Genomic DNA, 19029 nt, shown 5'->3' with positions numbered 1-19029 from the left:
AGGTATAAAAAAAGGACTGAATTTGAAAGCAGCGCATTTTCGGATTATTAAAATATTTAATTATCTCACATTATCACATTCTCGAATGTAATGAACACACACTAATACATATAGGGATTTTCATACAGACTTGAAACTCCTCAAAACAGTTATGAAGCCAGGAATATTTTTAAGCCACTATTAGGTGATTTTTGCCTTGTGTGTTGGCGCAAAACCTTACTGGGAGACCTCTCTATCGTAGAGAGTACTGCTTGACTGCTTTACTACCCTAAAAACTTTTTCACAGAAGTGATGAGGAGCCGCCCTAACAGAAGACTCCGCACCAAACCTTTATAGCAACTGGGTGGTGCTCGCGTTGAAACCTTGGAATAACATCTTTGCGTATTTGGAAGGTGTGGATTTTATCGTTTTGTATATTAGAAACTTCTTCAACAGTGAAAAGGATACTTTTATGGCCGTTGACTGCGTGTTGCTGAAGAAGCTGCTTGCATATGTTGGGTCTAATTTTCTTCAAGCGCGTTGTCAGAAGGTGATCAATTGACCAACGGTAGGCTTTCATATGAAGATCGTCCAGCATTAGTCTTGACATTGAACTGGTCGATATATCCATTGTCTTTGACATAATTTTCAGTTTTTAATAAGACTGCTGCGAATGCGTTCGTGAACAGTCGCATGACTGAATTGGGAGCTGTAGTGCGGTAAAGAAACATTTTCGAAATATTAAATTTTTTGAGATCTCATAGATTTGCACTTTTTCCACACTTATGTATCTAAAATAATCATCGCAATACGAAATTCTTTAGCTCACCTTCCTATCGTTAATAAGCGAAAACAAACACTGAACTGATTGTTATATGTGAGGAAACACTGCATCCAAATTATAATAAAAAATAACACTTTTTTTGCGAATTTTTTCTCGATGTATGCATTATATACTTTTTAACAGAATTTATGTTAAGAATAAGTATATAATAATAATTTAAAACTTGGAAAACGAAATATTAGAGATAGATATGAAAATATATAAATAAAAAACAAGGAAACTTCTAATTAAAAATAAAATTTTCATCTCCACATCACATTAAGAATGAAAATTTACTTTTTAATCAAAAGTGTTAAAAAAAAATTGCAAATTAAAAGTTGTACTTACCTTTAAATAAATTTTTGTATTTATTGAAACCGGTGATACAAAAGTTGAAAACGTTAAACCGCAATGTTAAATTATTTTCCATAAATATATCAAGATAATTAACTTTTCATAAAATGATTGCTTACAAAAGCTTGTACCGGAAACATAAATCACAAATCGTCAAAATATTAAATATATGCACACATTTCAATTATTCGCTATGAAATGTGGATAAACAAATAAGTAGACCGTTGAACGGACAGGAAAAGCCACACATACGCAAACGCGCACACACGCGGGACCGAGGGATGTTGTTGTTGTGATGGCAGAAAACATTCCTGAAGTAATTTGGAGGAATGCTGCCGGTTTGACAGTCTTTGGACGTGTAAAAAACAGTGTCCGTTCCGATTACGTAGACCCAACTGTCGCGAGAACGTCCGGAACGACGCATATTTATGTCCGGTGAACGATTTTGCCAAAGTAGAATGCTTCACATTTTTCTATAAATTGTTTACGTTATTAAAACAATATATTAATGCTATATTTCATTTTACACACGCTCACTACTCAAACACTAAATATAATATATATTTTACACAAAAAGAAAAAAGCGCTTTAACTCAATAAAAATCTACAAAATTTAATTTTACCGATAAGGCAAACTAACGGAAGTGGCGAATGAGTAAACATAGCCCAGCAGCAGATTACGCTGAAAATTTTTGTTTTGTATAGATTGACAATGAAAAACCACCGATATGTAAATAATCTAGTGGTAGTTATTCATTAATTCTTTTTGAAAATAAAATATAAGAATATAATAATTTAAAAAATTAAATGTTTCCAATAGCACTCATTTATTATCACATATTTTATTGGAAAAAGTTTATTGTGAATGATTTTACTGTGAACTTTCAGCTAAAATATGCAAGAGGAAGCATAGTAAACGGTACATAAGGAATATAAACAAAAATAAAAACATTTAATTCTGTATATTTAGAACTTATACTTTAATAATTTCAAAGAGATGTTTTTATTGGAATATTGTTGCGACTATTTATAAAGCGAAATGTCTGTGCAGGAGGAACGCAATGAAATCATACGCGAGAATATACCACTACTTGTTAAAGCGCTCACCGGTTTCGCGGATGATGATGAAAATTTGCGCGGCTACGAACAAATGGCTTGGTCCATCATACGAAACCATCGCAATTTGAGCACCAACAGCCACGAGGTGCGAAGGCGCATAGAAGGAATACAAGAAAAATTTGCAGTCGACAATAATTTGGAGTATGCTGAACATCTTGGCAGACTATGCGATGAGGTCATTCAACATCCACTCTGTAAAGAGCATTATGAAGTTGATATAGAATGGTCATTACTAGATTTTCTACTATCGCTTGCAAACAATCCCACTGGTGCGCTACGTAAAAATAAAGACAAAATTGATAAGCTCTTAAAGGAGCATGAAGAACTTGTACGTGAAAATTGCGCTGAAAATGAGACCGAGTATTGGAAGAAGGTGCTACAGGAAGATTTTATACCATTAGAACACTCTTATAGTAGTTCTTCGGATTTGAGTGTTAGTATATAATATATGATATCATCTGGTGCAAATTTGTTAAAATATGTTTTGAAAATTACTTCTAATGTTTACTTTTTCTCTCAAGTACTGGTCGGATGCAACAATAGATGAACTTATGGGTTTATATGCAAACTATGAAGTCAGATCATCAGATGAGATTTCCTTTCCTACAAGATCCAACACACCAGTACCACCTCGTGGAATGGATGATTTAAAACCACCACGAAGATGTTTTTCCTGCACTACGTTCGATAGCAAATCGGCTGAGCAACGACTGCTAACTACTGTTCAAAATTCTTGGTGGGAGAAAGGTGTTAGAATAGTACAGCCGCATATAGAGAGTACAAATAGCGAAGCGAATTTCGCATTAGAATACCATAATCTTCATAAAACTGCAGGAAGTCAACGTCAGCGTGATCCACCCGAAACAGCTACGGAATATTGTTTGTTGCGTGAAATATTTTGGATGTTTCAAGTGCCGCAAACATGCAAATTTTTTCATGTGAATGGTGAAAACATTAAAATTAGAAAAAATGTCACACTGACCAGCACAAGATCGGTATGTAGCTCGTATTTTAATTTTGGGTGTATTTCAAAATTTTATTTTTTTTTTTTATAAACTTTTCAGATTGCTCTTTGTTCAATGTTAGAAAATCATTTTCTGCCTTATATACGCATGATGCAAGAGTTGCGCAATTTCAGCAAGCTCATATACGGTTCGGATGATTATACACCACCAAATACATTAGAACATTATGCAGCCAGCTTGGAACTACTACTCGACCCTATCTGGAATGAGTTGCTGTCATGCGAAAGGACCTTAATAACTCAACCTGACTGTGAAATAAACACTGTCATCAGCTTACACAATAAATTGCGACCTACATTTGCCAAACTTTCCATTTTGCATAACATACATCAACAAGCGGTCTTGAATATACGCCAACTGCCAGCACACATCTCAAGTACGCACTTATTAGCCGCTTTGATTCACTGCAATCGAACTGCGACAACTACAATTGAAGCGAATCTATCAATGTCGCTTTTCCTCGCATCAGTAAGAGTGTTCTTAATCATTGCCGACACGTGGTGGACCGAAGGCCGCCTGGATGATTGGCATAATGAATTCATAATCGAACGTGTGAACGAATCCGGGCAAAGTATACGTGTGCGTGAATTTTATAAGAATAAAGAGAAAGCATTCTTCGTGTCGACACAAGTCTCAAAAATGATAACTGAGAATAGTTTTTTCCAACTTTTATTGGAACATTCACTCGAAGCTGGTTGCACGTTAAATCTCCTCTATGAAATTAACCGTATTGGCGAATTACGTAGTGCTTGTGATGCTATTGAAGATAAATTATACAACGTTTTCATCGAAGATGTATTGAGACATGTGCGCATTTTGCAAAAACAAATCACCGAGGCAGCAAGAGAGGCCAAAGAGAATGACAGGCTGGAAATTGAAAGTGATGAAATGTGTAACAATGTCGATGAAGTTGATGAAATAGGTAGTGAGGCAGGTGTAAACGAAGCAGATGTGCAACATACGTCACAAAACTGTAATGAGGATGACCAAATACTCAAAAAATTAACAACAAACGATGATTTCTTACTACTGGCTTTCACAATGAATATGGATTTAAATGATGACGAACACGCATCGGATGATCAATGCGATACGCATAACAAAAGTGGACCTACAAAAAACGAGGAAACGACTGCTTTAGAGATTTTTGAACAATTTCAACAATCGAAAAACATACTACCCACAGAGGAAGTGGTCTTGAATGCATTGAGTCGCATACTCAAAACCCGTATTGCATTCGCAAACTCGTTTGTAATGCAGTTGTATCGGGAAGAGTTCGATATTTTGAAGCATTTGCGGAACATACGTAAGATATATTTACTAGAGGCGAGCGATATAATGCATCAGTTCTACAGTAAACTATTCAAACAGGTATTTGAATGGAAAATTTTACGAAAATTTTGAGTGAATCAAATTGAGTTTGCCACGAAGTTTGTAACACGCAAAAGAAAACGTTGGAGACCCTTCAAAAAATACATAAATGATAAGCGTGACGGGTCGTCTGTCTGTATATAAGTGAACTAGTCCCTCAGTTTTTGAGATATCGCCGAGAGATTTTACACAATGTCTCCTGTCCCCAAGAAGCTCTTCATTTGTTAGAATCACTAGTATTGGAGCACTATAGTATATAGCTGTCATACAAACTGACCGATAAACATAAAGTCCTTATATGAAAAACTTTTTTATTTGACAAGATATCTTTACGAAATTTGATACGGACTATTGTCCAGGGCAACGGTACTATCTCTGAATATATTGTTCAGTTCGGAACACAATAGCATATATGTATGTACATATGTAATACAATCATACAACAAATCCATACAAACTGATCGATCAAAATCAAATTCTTGTATGGAAACTTTTTTTATTAGATACGATATCTTCCCGAAATATTCCAAATATTGTTTTCCAAGGCAGCGCTATAACCTCCGAATTAATTTGCCAGATCGGACCAATATAGCATCTAGCTGCCATACAAGCTCACTGATCATAATTAAGACAAAGATCATTTTATACACTCTTATGCTTTTAGAAATGCACCTGTGAAGTATATTATTGTTTCGTGCACTCGAATTTAATGCTTTTCTTGTATTTTATGCAAACAGATCGAATCAGGCGAGGGCTGGGCCAATGCGTTTTCACTAACCTCACAACTGGATGATATAATATCTGCTAAATTCCCAGACATGTCTTCATTATTTCGTATAGAGATCTGCTCGACATTCGGAAGTCGCACCACTAGGGTAAAACAATCAAGCCTACTATAGCCGTTAAGTTATTTTAATTTATTTCGCTGCAGGTTCATGAAGCAGTCGCGGAACTATCCTTATCATACAATTTAAGCACCGAATTAGCGCATATGATAACACCAAAGGACTTAGAGGCATATAATAAAGTATTTCGCTTTCTACTGAAAGTCAAATGGGGCCTAACCACTTTGGAAAATCTACAATTTCCACGTGCGCACAAACGCCGAAGACCCTATGCACCATACGAAATGGCCGATTTGCTAATGCGTCGTCTCGAACAGTTACGCTTTTGGATGCTATTCGCACTACAGAGTCTACACTTTCATTTCATGACACACGTGCTGCAAGCGATGGGCGAGCAATTAGACGAAAAGATCATGAAATGCGCGAATCTCAAAGAAATGGTAACTGTGCATCGCTCATATATGAATACGGTATGTGAACATTGCTTCTTAACAGATAATTTCACCTCGTTGAAAACGGGTGTAGATCAGGTGAGCATAACACTGTGATAATTTACCACAAATTATATCTATAACTTCGTTTATTGTCGTCTTTCAGATACTGAATTTAACATATATTTTGCGCCTGGAGTGGAACAGTTGTGTGAAATACATTGAAATTAAGCGTAATCCCTGGGCGGCGGTGGATATGAACGCAAGTTCCGAAGAGCTTGATTATGTTGCACATACACAAATCGAAGCCATAGAGGTGACATACATACGTTGCCATCAGTATATGGCAAATAAGCTGAACATTGAAGTATATGTTGAAAACAATTCATTTCGTAAGTAATCTTACCAGCTAATGCAGTTCCTAATATGTACATATATGCATATTTTAATTATTTCGTCTTTTACTTTGCAGTGTTGGGCCTAAGCACTGCTTTCAACACCAGTTTACCATACTAATAAGGCATACATGCAGATTTATCATTAATACTCATACATTTGTTATCGTTAATATTTAATAAGTTTGTTAAACCTTCGAAATGCGAAAAAAATTCATGAATTATGAAATACGAAACAATTTAATTGAAATGTTTAATGAAGTTCGATACTAGAGGCTTGTAAACGCGGCAAGTTAACGGAGTAAGCAGAATGAACTAATGAATGCTTGACTGAAAATATATATGTACATACATACATATGGACTACATATGTATGTATACTCATATCCAAATATAGCAGCATTAAAGTGTTGGTTTTGTCACAATCATCTTAGTTATCTTGAATCTAGCAAAATAGTAAAATATTCGGATTTAGATAACTGGAATGGTTTTATTCGGCCAAGCACTTTAGCTTGACAGTTTCCTCCAAATTACTTCAGAGTTGTTTTCGCAGATACAACAACAACAAAACTTCCCCTCCTTCATAATTCCTAGAATATTGCAGCCGGAAATGTTATCTGAACAGTTGTGGAAAAAATCCATTGAATTTGCGTTAATGAGGCCTCTGCTTGAATGAAAAATGTAACTACTCGTTTAGAAAATGACAGATATCAGATAGGATTTTGAGAAACCCTTGGATTCCGTTCAGAGTCACTGAAGATCTGAATTTGTCAGAACTTACATTTCTCCATAGATATATAGTCTACAACTTTGCTTCCGCCGTTTTGTTTTTGTAAATTTAAGGCTTTATTGTATAAAAACGGTTACAGACATGTTATTCGAAATATTGGCCGTCGCTAGCTACTACGTTTGACCATCTTTCTGGCAACATGCGTATTCCGTAACGAAAGAACTCGTCATCTTTCGAGTCGATCCAAGTATCAATCCAATTTTTGGCTTCTTCGTAAGAAATGAAGTGCTCGTTAGCTAGACTGTGTGCCATCGATCGAAACAGGTGGTAGTCAGATGGAGCAACGTCTGGAGAATACGGCGGGTGGGGCAAGATCTCCCATTTCAGCGTCTCCAAATATTTTTTGACCACCTTTGCGACGTGAGGCCGAGCATTGTCATGCTGGAGAATGACTTTATCGTGTCTTTCCTCGTACTGTGGCCGTTTTTCTTTTAATGCTCGGCTCAAACGCATCAATTGCGTTCGGTATCTATCTCCTGTAATGGTTTCACTTGGCTTTAGCAGCTCATAATATATCACACCCAGCTGGTCCCACCAAATGCAGAGCATGACTTTGGCGCCGTGAATGTTCGGTTTTGCCGTCGACGTGGAGGCATGTCCAGGCTTTCCCAATGACTTTCTTCGCTTAGGATTATCGTAGTGGACCCATTTTTCGCCGCCAGTTACAATGCGATGTAAAAATCCCTTTCGGTTGTGCCTTTGAAGCAGCTGTTCACATGCAAAGAAGCGCCGTTCGACATCCCTTGGTTTCAAGTCGTAAGGAACCCAGTTTCCTTGTTTCTGAATCATCCCCATGGCTTTGAGGCGTTTTGATATGGCTTGCTGTGTCACTTGCAACGATTCGGCCAATTCCTCTTGGGTTTGAAACGCATCTTGGTCGAGTAATGCTTCCAATTCAGCATCTTCGAAAATCTTCTCCCTTCCACCACCATGCCGGTCTTCGACTTCATAATCACCATTCTTAAAACGTTGAAACCATTCGCGACATGTTCTTTCACTTAGGACAGCATCACCGTACGTATCCGAAAGCATTCGATGAGCCTCAGCTGCACTTTTCTTGGAATTAAAAAAGAAAAGCAAAATTTCCCGCAAATGTCGAGAATTCGGCTCAAAAAGTGACATTTTCAGTTGAGAATAAATTTTGAATGCAAACAGATCTCTACAAATATTTTGTTGGGTTAGTGTTGACACAAATGTCCAAGATCGATATAAAACGATTTAATCTACCAGTGTTTGACCCTAGAGACATATATTGGAAAACGGCGGAACCAGAGTTGTAGACCTAATTACTTATGTTTTATAGGCCGATTTTCCAGTATATACGTGTTCATGAACTGTCTCCTGAGCATTATTTCTCAATACTAAAATCCAGGCTCTGGATTAAGCTGGCAGATAGAAAATTAATATTTCTCGCTCTATAAAACAACAGAACTACCCTATTTATCCAAGGAGTGCCTTTCCTCTATGCTAATTGGGTGCAAACGTTTTGCTATAAATAACACCTTCAAGTCGAATTAATGGTTCTTGATAAGGGAAAAGATCTTTTTCTTGAATTTGATTGCTTTAATAATCCGTTCTAAAGAATATGTTCGGAGATTGAACAGTTGCCTTGGACAATAACTCATGAAATTCCCACAACAGCCACTTCTACCATACTGACCCGGATTTTATCCAGCCAAGGGCGATGACGATGTAACCCTGTTTGGATCGGAAAGTAATAATTTAATATTGTCATCATATTTAGATCAACACCTAGCAGCACTGTTGCTCCATAACCTCCTGATGCTTGCTGACATTAAGTCCAACCCGGAACTGAGGGAATTTTTCTGCTGCGCTTTCGTAAAAAGGCTACATCATAATTCCATTTCGGTTAGATGTAACACATGTAATAGTTGGAGTCATCTTAAGACCTGTTGAGACCTTAAGACTCATGTGGTGCACACATTATGTGACTCTATACTGCCACCACACTAATGCGACAATAGCCTCAACAACAGGAACAAATTAAAATAGGAATTGAAAATCATTTGAATTGTGATTTAGAGTTTTGGAACCCCCGTGAGTATCTGAAAAGAGAAACTACACAGCGAAATAGCAGGAAAACTCGGCCCACATAAGTTTCATTACTCAGCCAGTTTTTGCTCAAATTGCCAATTGCTTGACACATATTACGGTTGTTTTCAAACAAATGGGTCGTCTTGGTTACATAGATATACTTGTATAAATGCATATATACATACAGTATGTTATTTTTTAGTGCTCACAACTGACTTCAAATCGCTGCCGTATAAGTATTCAAAATGTCCAACACAAAAATGCCTACAAAATCCAGCGTGGAGGGTAAGCAAAAATCATAAATTTTTAATATGTTTCATATATTTTTAATTTGTATTTCCAGACATATCTTACAACGCCAACCTTTGGCTACAAGCCGCTATGCTAATCAATGTTTACATGTCCTTAATTTGGGGTATAATTTACGGTTGCTATATACTCTATAATGTGAGTGGAGCATATGTAAAATGTTTTAGCAAAACAAATTTATAATTTAATATTTTTTCCATTTCCATTCAAAAAAGTTGTCAGAGTTGCAGGACTTTTATGGACGTGCGGTTATAGTCGCCTACATATTATCGTTGTTGGCCGAAGTTTATCGCTTACGTGCGGGCTATAAAGGCAACTTGGGCGCAGAGGTGTGTATGTGTGTTACCTTTCAGATGAACTTACAGATTTTTTTACACAAAATTAAAACAATTGTATTTCAATAACAGATCAGCGAGTTGAGCATCTTTCTTGTGACAACACCGTTAATACAACTGCCGTTACTCGCGTTTCTCTTTCTCGCCGTGCGTGGTGATTGGACGCTCATATATCTCATTATTGAGTTAATGTTTTGTTTAATGCTAATTGAATTGATAGCCGGCATGTGGGCCTGGCATATGTTTGCGAAACATCAAAATGATTTGCACAAACTGAAGCGCCAAATCGCGTTGCAAATGCGAAATGCCAAAAAAGAAAGTGCAAATGCTGCGGACACATGGAATGTGCTATAGTTTAGTTAAATACATAGTTGTTAAATAAATTAAAATTAATTTATTCTAATTTTTACATAGTTTTTGCAACAAATTATCTAATTTTATCAAATAAATAAATAAAATGACATAATAAAGCTTATAATAAAGTTCAATTTGAATTATAAATATAATTGCAAGGCAACATTAGTACTACATATAACCTTCAAATATTTATCAAATGCTAAAATACATTAAAGTAACATGGGTCGTTAACGTAAAATGCTTAATATATAAATTATGCATGTATCAATAAATGATAACATGGTTCAAACTGGCCTGTATTAAGCGCTATACTCATGTGTTGTCAATATAGCAATCTCTTTGGATCAACTGGTTAAGCGTTTATAAAAAAATAGTAAAAAATAAAAAAAACAGGTCTGCACTGCACTTTTCTCACACCTTAGCATTATCAACGTTGCATTGCTTTAGCAGTGCATCGATGCGATTCAAGTGGCTGCGCATTGTCGGTAGAAATTTCTCCAATTCTTGCAGATTCTCATCGTGCGCCTCGCCCGTACCGATCAGCTGTGAGCGTGTGGGCACCCAGTTGTAGATTATCTGCAATGTAAAAAAAAAAAATATTTTCAATGAAAAAGTACTCATAACCTATTTATTATTGATTTTTGCTATTTCTCCTGCTCACCACAACCGCAACAACCTACTTTTATGGTGCCTTGCACTAGGAAACCGTGATAAGGCTTCAGCGTGCGCTCGTATGCATTCTGCAAATGTATTTTCAGCACGTCCGTCGCTTGTGCGTCGTAGAATATGTTTTCGAAAAAGGTGCAAATTAATTGTAGTCCACGCTTCAGCCACAAAAGCGCGTCCGCAGCGAAGTTGTCCACTTTTACATTCAAGATGATCATATCCTCCAGGTAAACATATTTGATTTTGTCCATATTATAGACTTTTGTTAATTTCTGTAAAAATGTGAGGTTAATTTCAGCGTGTTAACGGTAAATTGATATTATTGAATAGATAACAGTTTAATAATTGAAATTGTTATCATTAACCTACCGTAATATTGCCGTTCATATCACTTATCACAGGTGTAAATAGTTTGCCAAAGGACTCTGCAAGATATACATACATATGTACAAGTGTGGTTGGGTTTTTACACTTTTTTATGTTTATCATTTTTATCAAATACACGTATGTAGAGAACCATTAAAGATAACATGCTTTTATTAGAAACAACAACAAACAATTTAGCAATAAATGATAACGTGCAACGAAAGTGATTCCCTTTCGTTACTGATTTCGAACATTAATTTTTATGAGTCACCATTGCTTAACCAATACCCCATACGCAATTTTGGAGTAATTGTCAATGTTTTGTTTGATGTTTATATATGAGCAATAAATTTGTAATGTTTTAAGCGATTTACATGCAGAAAAGATAAGGTTATGTGCTGGCGGAAGGAAAGGCCAAACCCATTGAGTAATAATATTCATATAATAATTATGCAATGATAATGAGGATGGGCCGAGTTTTAAATGCTTGTGTGCTTGATTTTTTATGCTACAAATAGAATGTTAATAACGGGTGATCCAAGCAGAGGTACTTTTAATTTGAAATTTCTGTGTTTTTTCTTTAAAAAAGTAAGGAAGCTCGAAATGGATCAGTCTTTATTAAGAAAGCTTCAAATGCAGAATTTTTGAAGAACTTGTATTGCTCAGTTTAAAATAGCTTAAGTCGATTTAAGTTAATACGAGTATTGATGATTTCAGTTAAGCTGACCTACTATTTCAAAACTCGAAATTGATTTTACCTCAAATTATACTTTAAAATATCGAATTTCAAACTACGGTAAAAGGGAAATAACGAACCTACGCGAATTTTAAATTAGTTTAATTTTTTGACTCAGAATTTATTAAACATCTCAATCTTCAAACGGAATAATAAGGAAAATTGATTATTATGAAGGTCTTTTTCTGCATTTTCTTGGAGAAATTTGTGCGACAGCTACATACATACATATATCCTATAGTGATCCGATCTGAACAAAATATACAAATATTGCTACGTTAAAATATCTTGTCAAATAAAAAAGTTTTCCATATAAAAACCTAATTTTGATCGATTTGTTTGTAAGGTAACTATGTATATGCTAAAGTGATCTGACCTAAGCAATATACCCGGTAGTGTTGACTTGGCCAAAAAGTTTGGTGAAATTTCATGAAAATATTTTGATTTGATTTTGATAGGTCAGTTTGTATGACAGCACTATACTGTAGTGGACCGATATTGGCGGTTCCAAGAAATTATCAAACTTCTCGGGAAAAGAAGGACGGTTGAAAATATTCAGATCACATAAACTGAGGAACTAGTTCGCGCATATACAGACGAACATGTTTTCTATAGACATGTGCTCGTACACCTTATAGGGTCTTCGACGCTTCCGACGGTGTTACAAATGTTGTGTCAAATGAGGCAAAATATGTAAATTGTAAATACATGTATGTAATTAAGTTTGTATGTATGAAATTACCTATTCTACACTAGATCATGGGGAAAATACTTTAATATCCATCTATCAGCCTTAATCAATCATAAAAACAATTTTCAGTTATTTTAAAAGAAGGTAAAAATGACAGATAAAGACAAGAAACAAAATGCTTCATAAAAATTTTCATACATTACATACATCAATTCAATATTATTTTACTATAAATAAAATAATTAAAAAGTTAAGCAATGCCAAACGTGATATCTCAGATAGATAGATAGAAGATATTTAAAATAGCACAATTCACACTAAAGTTTTTGTGATGTTAGTTAATCACAGAATGATGAGTATGTCAATAAATGCAGGTGTAACCTCTTTTATAAGCGATGTGTGATATCTACCATAAATAAAATGCAAATAAATAAATGCGATAACAGCCACAAAGATTTATAACATTATTGCGAACAAATAAAAATTATACACAGCTAAAGACTTGATAAATAAAACAAAAAAATAAATAAATAAATGAAGAGCTGAGTGCAAACTTATCGGTGCTGTGCATATTGCAATAAATCTGTCTTTTGAATTCAAAACACTTTTGTGCAAAACTTATACTAGAAAATCTTAAGTGCATACACATACATACATACATATGTACATGGGTGTTAAACGTGCAAAAAAATTCATTGATAAAGTGAAGTGGGCATAAATCAATCTAAAATAAATATATGGATTGAATGTTCATACATACATATGTATGTGTTTACAAACTCTTACATAATTATTTCACATAAATACATTCAAATAGCTACATATTCAATTTCAAGCCAACTCACCAATAACGGTCACAATTTCCTTTGCAGACTCCAGAAATGCTTCGGTTTCGATTTTATCTTTAGTGGCTGGCGGGAAGCCCTTCAATGCTTTAAATTGTATACGTGGAGTTGACATTCTTGCAGCGCTTTTTACTCGTTTATATTTGTGTTGATAATAAAACAATTGCAGATGCACTAATTTATTTATTTTATCCGCGCACTATATTTCCTTTCGGCAAATCGCGTGCAACTCCCTACATTGATGGGCGCGTACAAAATTTACAAAAATCAAAGCGTTAAATGCTCGGTTCGATTTCGCCTTAATATGGTTCGACTTTATCTTATCATTTATTTTGTAAACAACTATCGCTGATAAATGCTCCGGTTGGAATCCCCACTATATTTGTATTGCACACATAGTAACTACAAATAATATACTTCTATACATACATATGTATATGTAGATCTACACGTATTTCAAGTAGATTTATTTATTTCGTCTATCTTTTCAAGTTCACAGTTTTTCAAAACTAGGCAGCGCCTTTAATTTTTTTGTTAAAATAGTTGGAAATTTTTGTTTTTCAAAACTTGTTGCGAATACTTCTTAGAGGCTGCGATGTCAGCTGATGAATAAGCTTTCGTTGCTATTGTTTTAGTAGCTTACTAAACTATCGATGATTGAGTCGCGCTTTCGTCTTAATTTTTTTTCAAACTGCTAACGTGGCTGGCAAGCTACTTGCGTGAGTGTGACTTTGGCGGCTTCAAGGCGACAACTAGCAAACTGCTGGTTAAGCGCTAATACACAATTAATTCGTTTTTTAGTTCATCAAGGTTTTCAAAGAAAGGTTGCTCTCTTGTTTTGCGGTTACTTTCGAGTAGCTCCACTTCAGTCAACTATTGTTGTAATTATTGTAAATACATACTTATGTAGGTATGTATGTATGTGAGGCTTATTATAGCACAGATTACTATTTCATATGTATTTTGTGTTATATTGCTGTAAGTGCGTGTGTATGCTTGTGAGTGTTGATATTGTGACTCTGATTACCGATTTGTTTACCATCAAAAGAATATTCATACATATGTATATATTGTTTTTAATCAAAAAACTTTACTGCAATGTAAATAAATATTGAATTCCTTCAAACCATTCGAGTTCAGTTTTAGATTCATTTCGGTGAAATAGCCATGCTTGTACTGAAAAATAACGAAAATATGATAGTTTGTTTAGAGAAAAGATTGTAATTATCTAAGTTTAAAGATTTATTACAAACATACATACATATGCATGTATATGAAATCACTTCCGATTAGGTCACCCTTCCGATTCAAAATTACTTACAAATTTTTACAGAGTTTCCTCATGTGATAAAAAAAACAATCTCATATGTGCTTTTTGGACGGATTTTCTTTAAAAAGAAAGTGTAAATTTGAAAAAAAATTACAAAACTTTTTTTTTAAGAAAACTACAAAAAAAACAAATAAATTAAGAAATCATTATTAGTTTAAAAAGAAAAAACCATACCTCATGATTCGTTTTTTGTTAAAAAATTAAAAAAATGTTTTATAATTTCCACCAAAAAATAACCATAGAACTTTTTTAATGAGAAATTTAAACCTAATCGGAAGCACAAAATATTGAAATATTATAATGTTTTAAGCCTTTTATAATAAAGTTATATATTTACAACGCATACAGCTATAAAGTATATTCCCCAATTATTTTAGGTAAAACCGATTATAATTAAGCTAGAAATTCCCTGGAATATTTACATACATTTAAATTTTATACTTACATTTTTGAAGCACAGTGAACACTTATACACATTTAATATTCATTGTATGAAACAATTTTAATGCTCACAAAAACGCTTTGTTATGCCCGACCGTGTTAACACAAACAAATAATGACTCTCTCCGAGCGCTTTGAGCGCTTCCTTTGGCAAGTAGAATTTATAAACTTCACTGCACTCTTTGTTTGACTGCGGCTCATACCAATATTTCACTAAACTGTTATCAACACTGCGCACCTCTATCAGACAGAGTGGATTCTCGTGTCCTTCAACAATCACACAACTATTAACAGCATCATAGGTTATTGGAACATCAGCCGTATTCTCTTCAGCATTACAGTCGTTCGAATTTCCAAACCATTTATTATAAGATAAAATAATTACACAATTTGGCGTAAAATAAAATGAGTCATTTATCTTCTGTTCGTGATACTTTTCCAAAAACGTGTTTGTGGCACGTTTGAGTTGTGTGAAACGTGGACGCGTCGCGATTTCAGTACACAGTTCTGGCAACGGTCGCTGTATGATTCTATCCGGTAGATGTTCGGTCAAATTGTCTATTGTAAAAACACGATTAATATAATCGACACCATTGCCCATCACACCATCTCTAGTATGACCCAAGTCGAAAGTGTGTCCAATTTCATGCACTACGGCACCTAAAGTAGTTGCATAAACACCGCCATATGTACGCCGATAGTTGCTATCGTCTGGTAATTGTGTCAGATCAACCAACTTGTTGCTGCCAAAACATGCGTTGATTTCGTTAAAGCTCTGTGGCCATGCATATAAATAGGCTGCACCAAAAAGCGCTAGACCACCGCCACCTAGGGCTGCGTGGCCCTTCAAATGTTTACGTATGTTTGAATAAGAGAAATCTCCTGAGACTGCTACGGCTGCACCATCATATTTTGTACAACCAATGAACGCAACAAATTTCAATTTTTCCTCACCACTCCAAGTAGACGAGTTAAGTATTTCTTTTGCAAAATTTTGCCACAAACTTTCTTCAGACTGCTCCCAAACTTCTTCACATGTTAAACGTGATTCAAATACTTTACAATCGCTGTTCAATGTAAAAGTTCTTCTACCGTAACCAGCAGATCGCAACTGTTCGGCATATACAGACTGCACCAAGCGTAGATTCAAATTGATTTTTTCACAATTTTCAAGCACTTGCTCCGCCGCTAAAGACTTCTGATTCACACATTTGATGTACAATGCTTGCAGACTATAACTGTTTTTGCTGTAAGCGGTAGATTCATACAGGATCTCACACTGATACGCAATGTTGCAGTAACTAAAATTTAGAATCAGTGGTGTTCGTGTGCAGACTGTCTCGAGTTCATGCTGGGCAAAATCACAAAGTAGTTTGAACTGGCCGGTTCTGGAAATTTTCGATTGTATCTGCAACTCCCAAGTTGCCTCTAGAACGCTATCATCGTGCCTTACTCGTAGTAAAATGTGTTGCTCTCTACACTTTTTTGCCTGTCGCTGTTGACGAATGTGCCCCTTAATTAGTAGTATCGTGTGCTTTATAATTTCGCCGTTCTCTAGATTATCTAGTTCTATCTTGTGCACACAATCATCGCTAATCATTGCACTATCTATTAGAAACTAATTAAGGTCAATACACTGATAACATTTGAGTTAAGTACTGATAACAAATGCTTTTAACTGCCGTGGCCGGAGTCAGCTGAAAAGTGAAAGGAAAGTAAGAAGTGCAGCAATCAGCTGTTTTTGTAGTATATAGTGCCGCTTGTACGGTGGTGATTCTTTGGTAATAAATAAAAAAATACAATGGTGTCGAAAACAAATGCATACGCAGTTATTTCCAAACACTTGTATATACATATGTGTACATACTATATACTATATATTCTTCTAGTCATTTTTGGCGTGGGGATTGGAGCTAAGTAAAATCAAAAGTACGATTTCAAAATTATAAGGTATAACAACACATCTTCTATATACATATTTTCCTTATATACATATGTATGTATGTAAATATGTGTTCTTATACATATGTACATATATATATGTAAATATGTATAGATTTAAATTAATTTTTTAAACATATGGGGAAAAAACTATTGATAATTAAAGCTTAGGTTGTTTACCAGAATCTTTTATTTCTTGTTTTCTATTAATATATTGACATCAAAAGCTAGAGATAAGATGCTGAAGAAAGAATTTTAATAATTACCTCAAACAGGTTTTTTATACAAAAGCAAGTTTAGCGATTGGCATAATTATGTAATGAAGCCTACAGCGGACTTTCGACTAATGCCGGTTCATTGAACTTAATAAATCAACATATTTTTTTTTTTTTTTTTTAACACACGCATCGTTTTTTATTCGCACGTTTACTGTTTTGAAACACAAGAACGTTTAGTATGAGTACAAAAACAGTTCTATTATTACGCAATATATATAACCTATGAATAATAGCCTGAGCTTTTTACCTATTTTCTAAATCCTTATTTCAAAAACTTTCAAACTATCTGTGTGCAGACACACTGCGTCTCTTTCTATACTCCATCAATTTTTCGATATACTCATCATGATTTTTAAGCGTAGCTAATAATCCCTGATCATTGACTGGTGAGCCTTCTGGCCCATAATCAATCAGCTCATCGTTAAGATTCGTCATAGCTCCACCAAGCGCATTTAAAATAGCATCTCCCGCGCAAATATCCCATTTTTTAATCTTCGTTGAATGCAAATACGCCGTGGCATTGTTGGATATTACTTGCAGAACTTTATAACCAGCGCCGGCAGCCGTTAAGATCTCTGACTCTTCACCAAAAACATTGCGTGTCAAATCTTTTACGCTACCTGCGTGAGAACGTGATACCGTAATAAGTGGTTTTGAAGTGTCTGGATTGACAGGATGTATAGATGCTAAATATTCAGACATTGAATGATCCACCCAAGCCCACGCAGTTTGCCCTATAAACGGACTGTGTATAACTCCGATAATGGGCTTTCCTTTTACTGCTACACACACCATGGTCGTGACATATTGATAAAGTTTTTCTGTAAAAATTTTCATTAATAAATAATTTTTCCAAAAAGAAGACAGCTGTCAAATGTTCATACCCGTAAATTCTTGAGTTGCATCTAGAGGATCAATCCATACTGTGACATCTTTTATATCAACCAATTCATTGGGCAAGTTGGCCGTTTCATGCAGTACTGTGGGATCTAAATCGAAAGTATTCACGTTACTACAGCTTTCTTTGTCTTCCTCAGAGTATATTTTAACTCGTGGGAAAATACGATGTAGCCCTTCTTTCATGACACAATGGGAACGTCCATCCGCATCCGTAAATGGATCGTTTGCACCCTCGTCTGTTTTACCTTTACTACGTTCTCTTAAATCTCGCGATTGAGCTACATCCAGTACTTCCAATCCGCCGCGTTGTGCTGCCTGTATGGCACCAATCAGTAGCTTGCGTAAATTCACCTTATTTTGATTGCGTAGCAAGCCATATACAGCGGGTCGTTCGTCCTCATGGAAATTCACAAAATACACTATAATAAGTGTTATCGTGATGAGGGCAATGGCAGCGGGCACTCGATGAATATGTATCGTGCGCCCCATTTTTTCTCTGCGCTTCGTATAGCTCATAGAATACTACAATAAACTCTATATGAGCAACCTACCTCCACAGCAGTTTTGGATAGGAAAGCTTATTTGATGTCGTGTCCAAGCAAAACTATACTTACTACTCTCAAACAAAAACAAATAAAATCAACAAT

At 35.3% G+C, this 19029-nt stretch overlaps 5 protein-coding genes across 6 annotated transcripts; 2 read left to right on the top strand and 3 right to left on the bottom strand.

The window, feature by feature from the left end:
- The first annotated feature begins 2078 nt into the window (after positions 1-2078).
- On the top strand, positions 2079-6586 carry LOC120775116 (gamma-tubulin complex component 5). Its single transcript, XM_040105134.1, has 7 exons — positions 2079-2708; positions 2797-3270; positions 3340-4671; positions 5409-5546; positions 5603-6046; positions 6114-6339; positions 6420-6586. Exons 1-7 carry the CDS (start codon positions 2196-2198, stop codon positions 6461-6463), a joined length of 3171 nt encoding a protein of 1056 aa, XP_039961068.1. The 5' UTR covers positions 2079-2195; the 3' UTR covers positions 6464-6586.
- A 2708-nt stretch (positions 6587-9294) lies between these two features.
- Positions 9295-10280, top strand: LOC120774478 (transmembrane protein 17). Its single transcript, XM_040104137.1, has 4 exons — positions 9295-9472; positions 9531-9634; positions 9712-9825; positions 9904-10280. Exons 1-4 carry the CDS (start codon positions 9433-9435, stop codon positions 10183-10185), a joined length of 540 nt encoding a protein of 179 aa, XP_039960071.1. The 5' UTR covers positions 9295-9432; the 3' UTR covers positions 10186-10280.
- Positions 10281-10319: 39 nt separating this feature from the next.
- Positions 10320-14636, bottom strand: LOC120774477 (glycolipid transfer protein). Of its 2 annotated transcripts, none has more exons than XM_040104135.1 (4): positions 13493-14636; positions 11224-11279; positions 10869-11126; positions 10320-10764 (listed from the first exon to the last, which is right to left on the bottom strand). In XM_040104135.1, the coding sequence occupies exons 1-4, from the start codon at positions 13605-13607 to the stop codon at positions 10600-10602; spliced, it is 594 nt and encodes a 197-aa protein (XP_039960069.1). In that variant the 5' UTR covers positions 13608-14636; the 3' UTR covers positions 10320-10599. The 2 variants fall into 2 exon arrangements, with proteins under 2 accessions (XP_039960069.1, XP_039960070.1); XM_040104136.1 differs by having other exon boundaries at positions 10600-10764; positions 10850-11126.
- On the bottom strand, positions 13947-17078 carry LOC120774476 (putative zinc metalloproteinase YIL108W). Its single transcript, XM_040104133.1, has 2 exons — positions 15268-17078; positions 13947-14668 (listed from the first exon to the last, which is right to left on the bottom strand). The coding sequence occupies exon 1, from the start codon at positions 16861-16863 to the stop codon at positions 15325-15327; it is 1539 nt and encodes a 512-aa protein (XP_039960067.1). The 5' UTR covers positions 16864-17078; the 3' UTR covers positions 13947-14668; positions 15268-15324.
- A 601-nt stretch (positions 17079-17679) lies between these two features.
- On the bottom strand, positions 17680-19026 carry LOC120774083 (putative inositol monophosphatase 3). The gene is made up of 2 exons (XM_040103411.1): positions 18367-19026; positions 17680-18303 (listed from the first exon to the last, which is right to left on the bottom strand). Exons 1-2 carry the CDS (start codon positions 18896-18898, stop codon positions 17765-17767), a joined length of 1071 nt encoding a protein of 356 aa, XP_039959345.1. The 5' UTR covers positions 18899-19026; the 3' UTR covers positions 17680-17764.
- Between the last annotated feature and the right edge of the window lie 3 nt (positions 19027-19029).

This window comes from Bactrocera tryoni, chromosome 4, assembly GCF_016617805.1.
Source record: "Bactrocera tryoni isolate S06 chromosome 4, CSIRO_BtryS06_freeze2, whole genome shotgun sequence".
Classification (NCBI taxonomy): domain Eukaryota; kingdom Metazoa; phylum Arthropoda; class Insecta; order Diptera; family Tephritidae; genus Bactrocera; species Bactrocera tryoni.
Note: the sequence above shows the minus strand (reverse complement) of the source record. Positions and strands in the feature narration are given on the sequence as shown.

Bases quoted from the DNA above. Each gene is read 5' to 3' on its own strand.
- LOC120775116 (XM_040105134.1), top strand. From the start codon at position 2,196: ATGTCTGTGCAGGAGGAACGCAATGAAATCATACGCGAGAATATACCA. The intron at 2,709-2,796 runs GTTAGTATATAA...TTTTCTCTCAAG, and splicing joins GTAGTTCTTCGGATTTGAGT to TACTGGTCGGATGCAACAAT. The intron at 4,672-5,408 runs GTATTTGAATGG...TTATGCAAACAG, and splicing joins ACAGTAAACTATTCAAACAG to ATCGAATCAGGCGAGGGCTG.
- LOC120774478 (XM_040104137.1), top strand. From the start codon at position 9,433: ATGTCCAACACAAAAATGCCTACAAAATCCAGCGTGGAGG. The intron at 9,635-9,711 runs GTGAGTGGAGCA...CATTCAAAAAAG, and splicing joins GTTGCTATATACTCTATAAT to TTGTCAGAGTTGCAGGACTT. The intron at 9,826-9,903 runs GTGTGTATGTGT...TTTCAATAACAG, and splicing joins AAGGCAACTTGGGCGCAGAG to ATCAGCGAGTTGAGCATCTT.
- LOC120774477 (XM_040104135.1), bottom strand. From the start codon at position 13,607: ATGTCAACTCCACGTATACAATTTAAAGCATTGAAGGGCTTCCCGCCA. The intron at 11,280-13,492 runs GTGAGTTGGCTT...TATATCTTGCAG, and splicing joins GGAAATTGTGACCGTTATTG to AGTCCTTTGGCAAACTATTT. The intron at 10,765-10,868 runs GTAGGTTGTTGC...TTTACATTGCAG, and splicing joins TAGTGCAAGGCACCATAAAA to ATAATCTACAACTGGGTGCC.
- LOC120774476 (XM_040104133.1), bottom strand. From the start codon at position 16,863: ATGATTAGCGATGATTGTGTGCACAAGATAGAACTAGATAATCTAGAG.
- LOC120774083 (XM_040103411.1), bottom strand. From the start codon at position 18,898: ATGAGCTATACGAAGCGCAGAGAAAAAATGGGGCGCACGATACATATT. The intron at 18,304-18,366 runs GTATGAACATTT...AAATTTTTACAG, and splicing joins TGCAACTCAAGAATTTACGG to AAAAACTTTATCAATATGTC.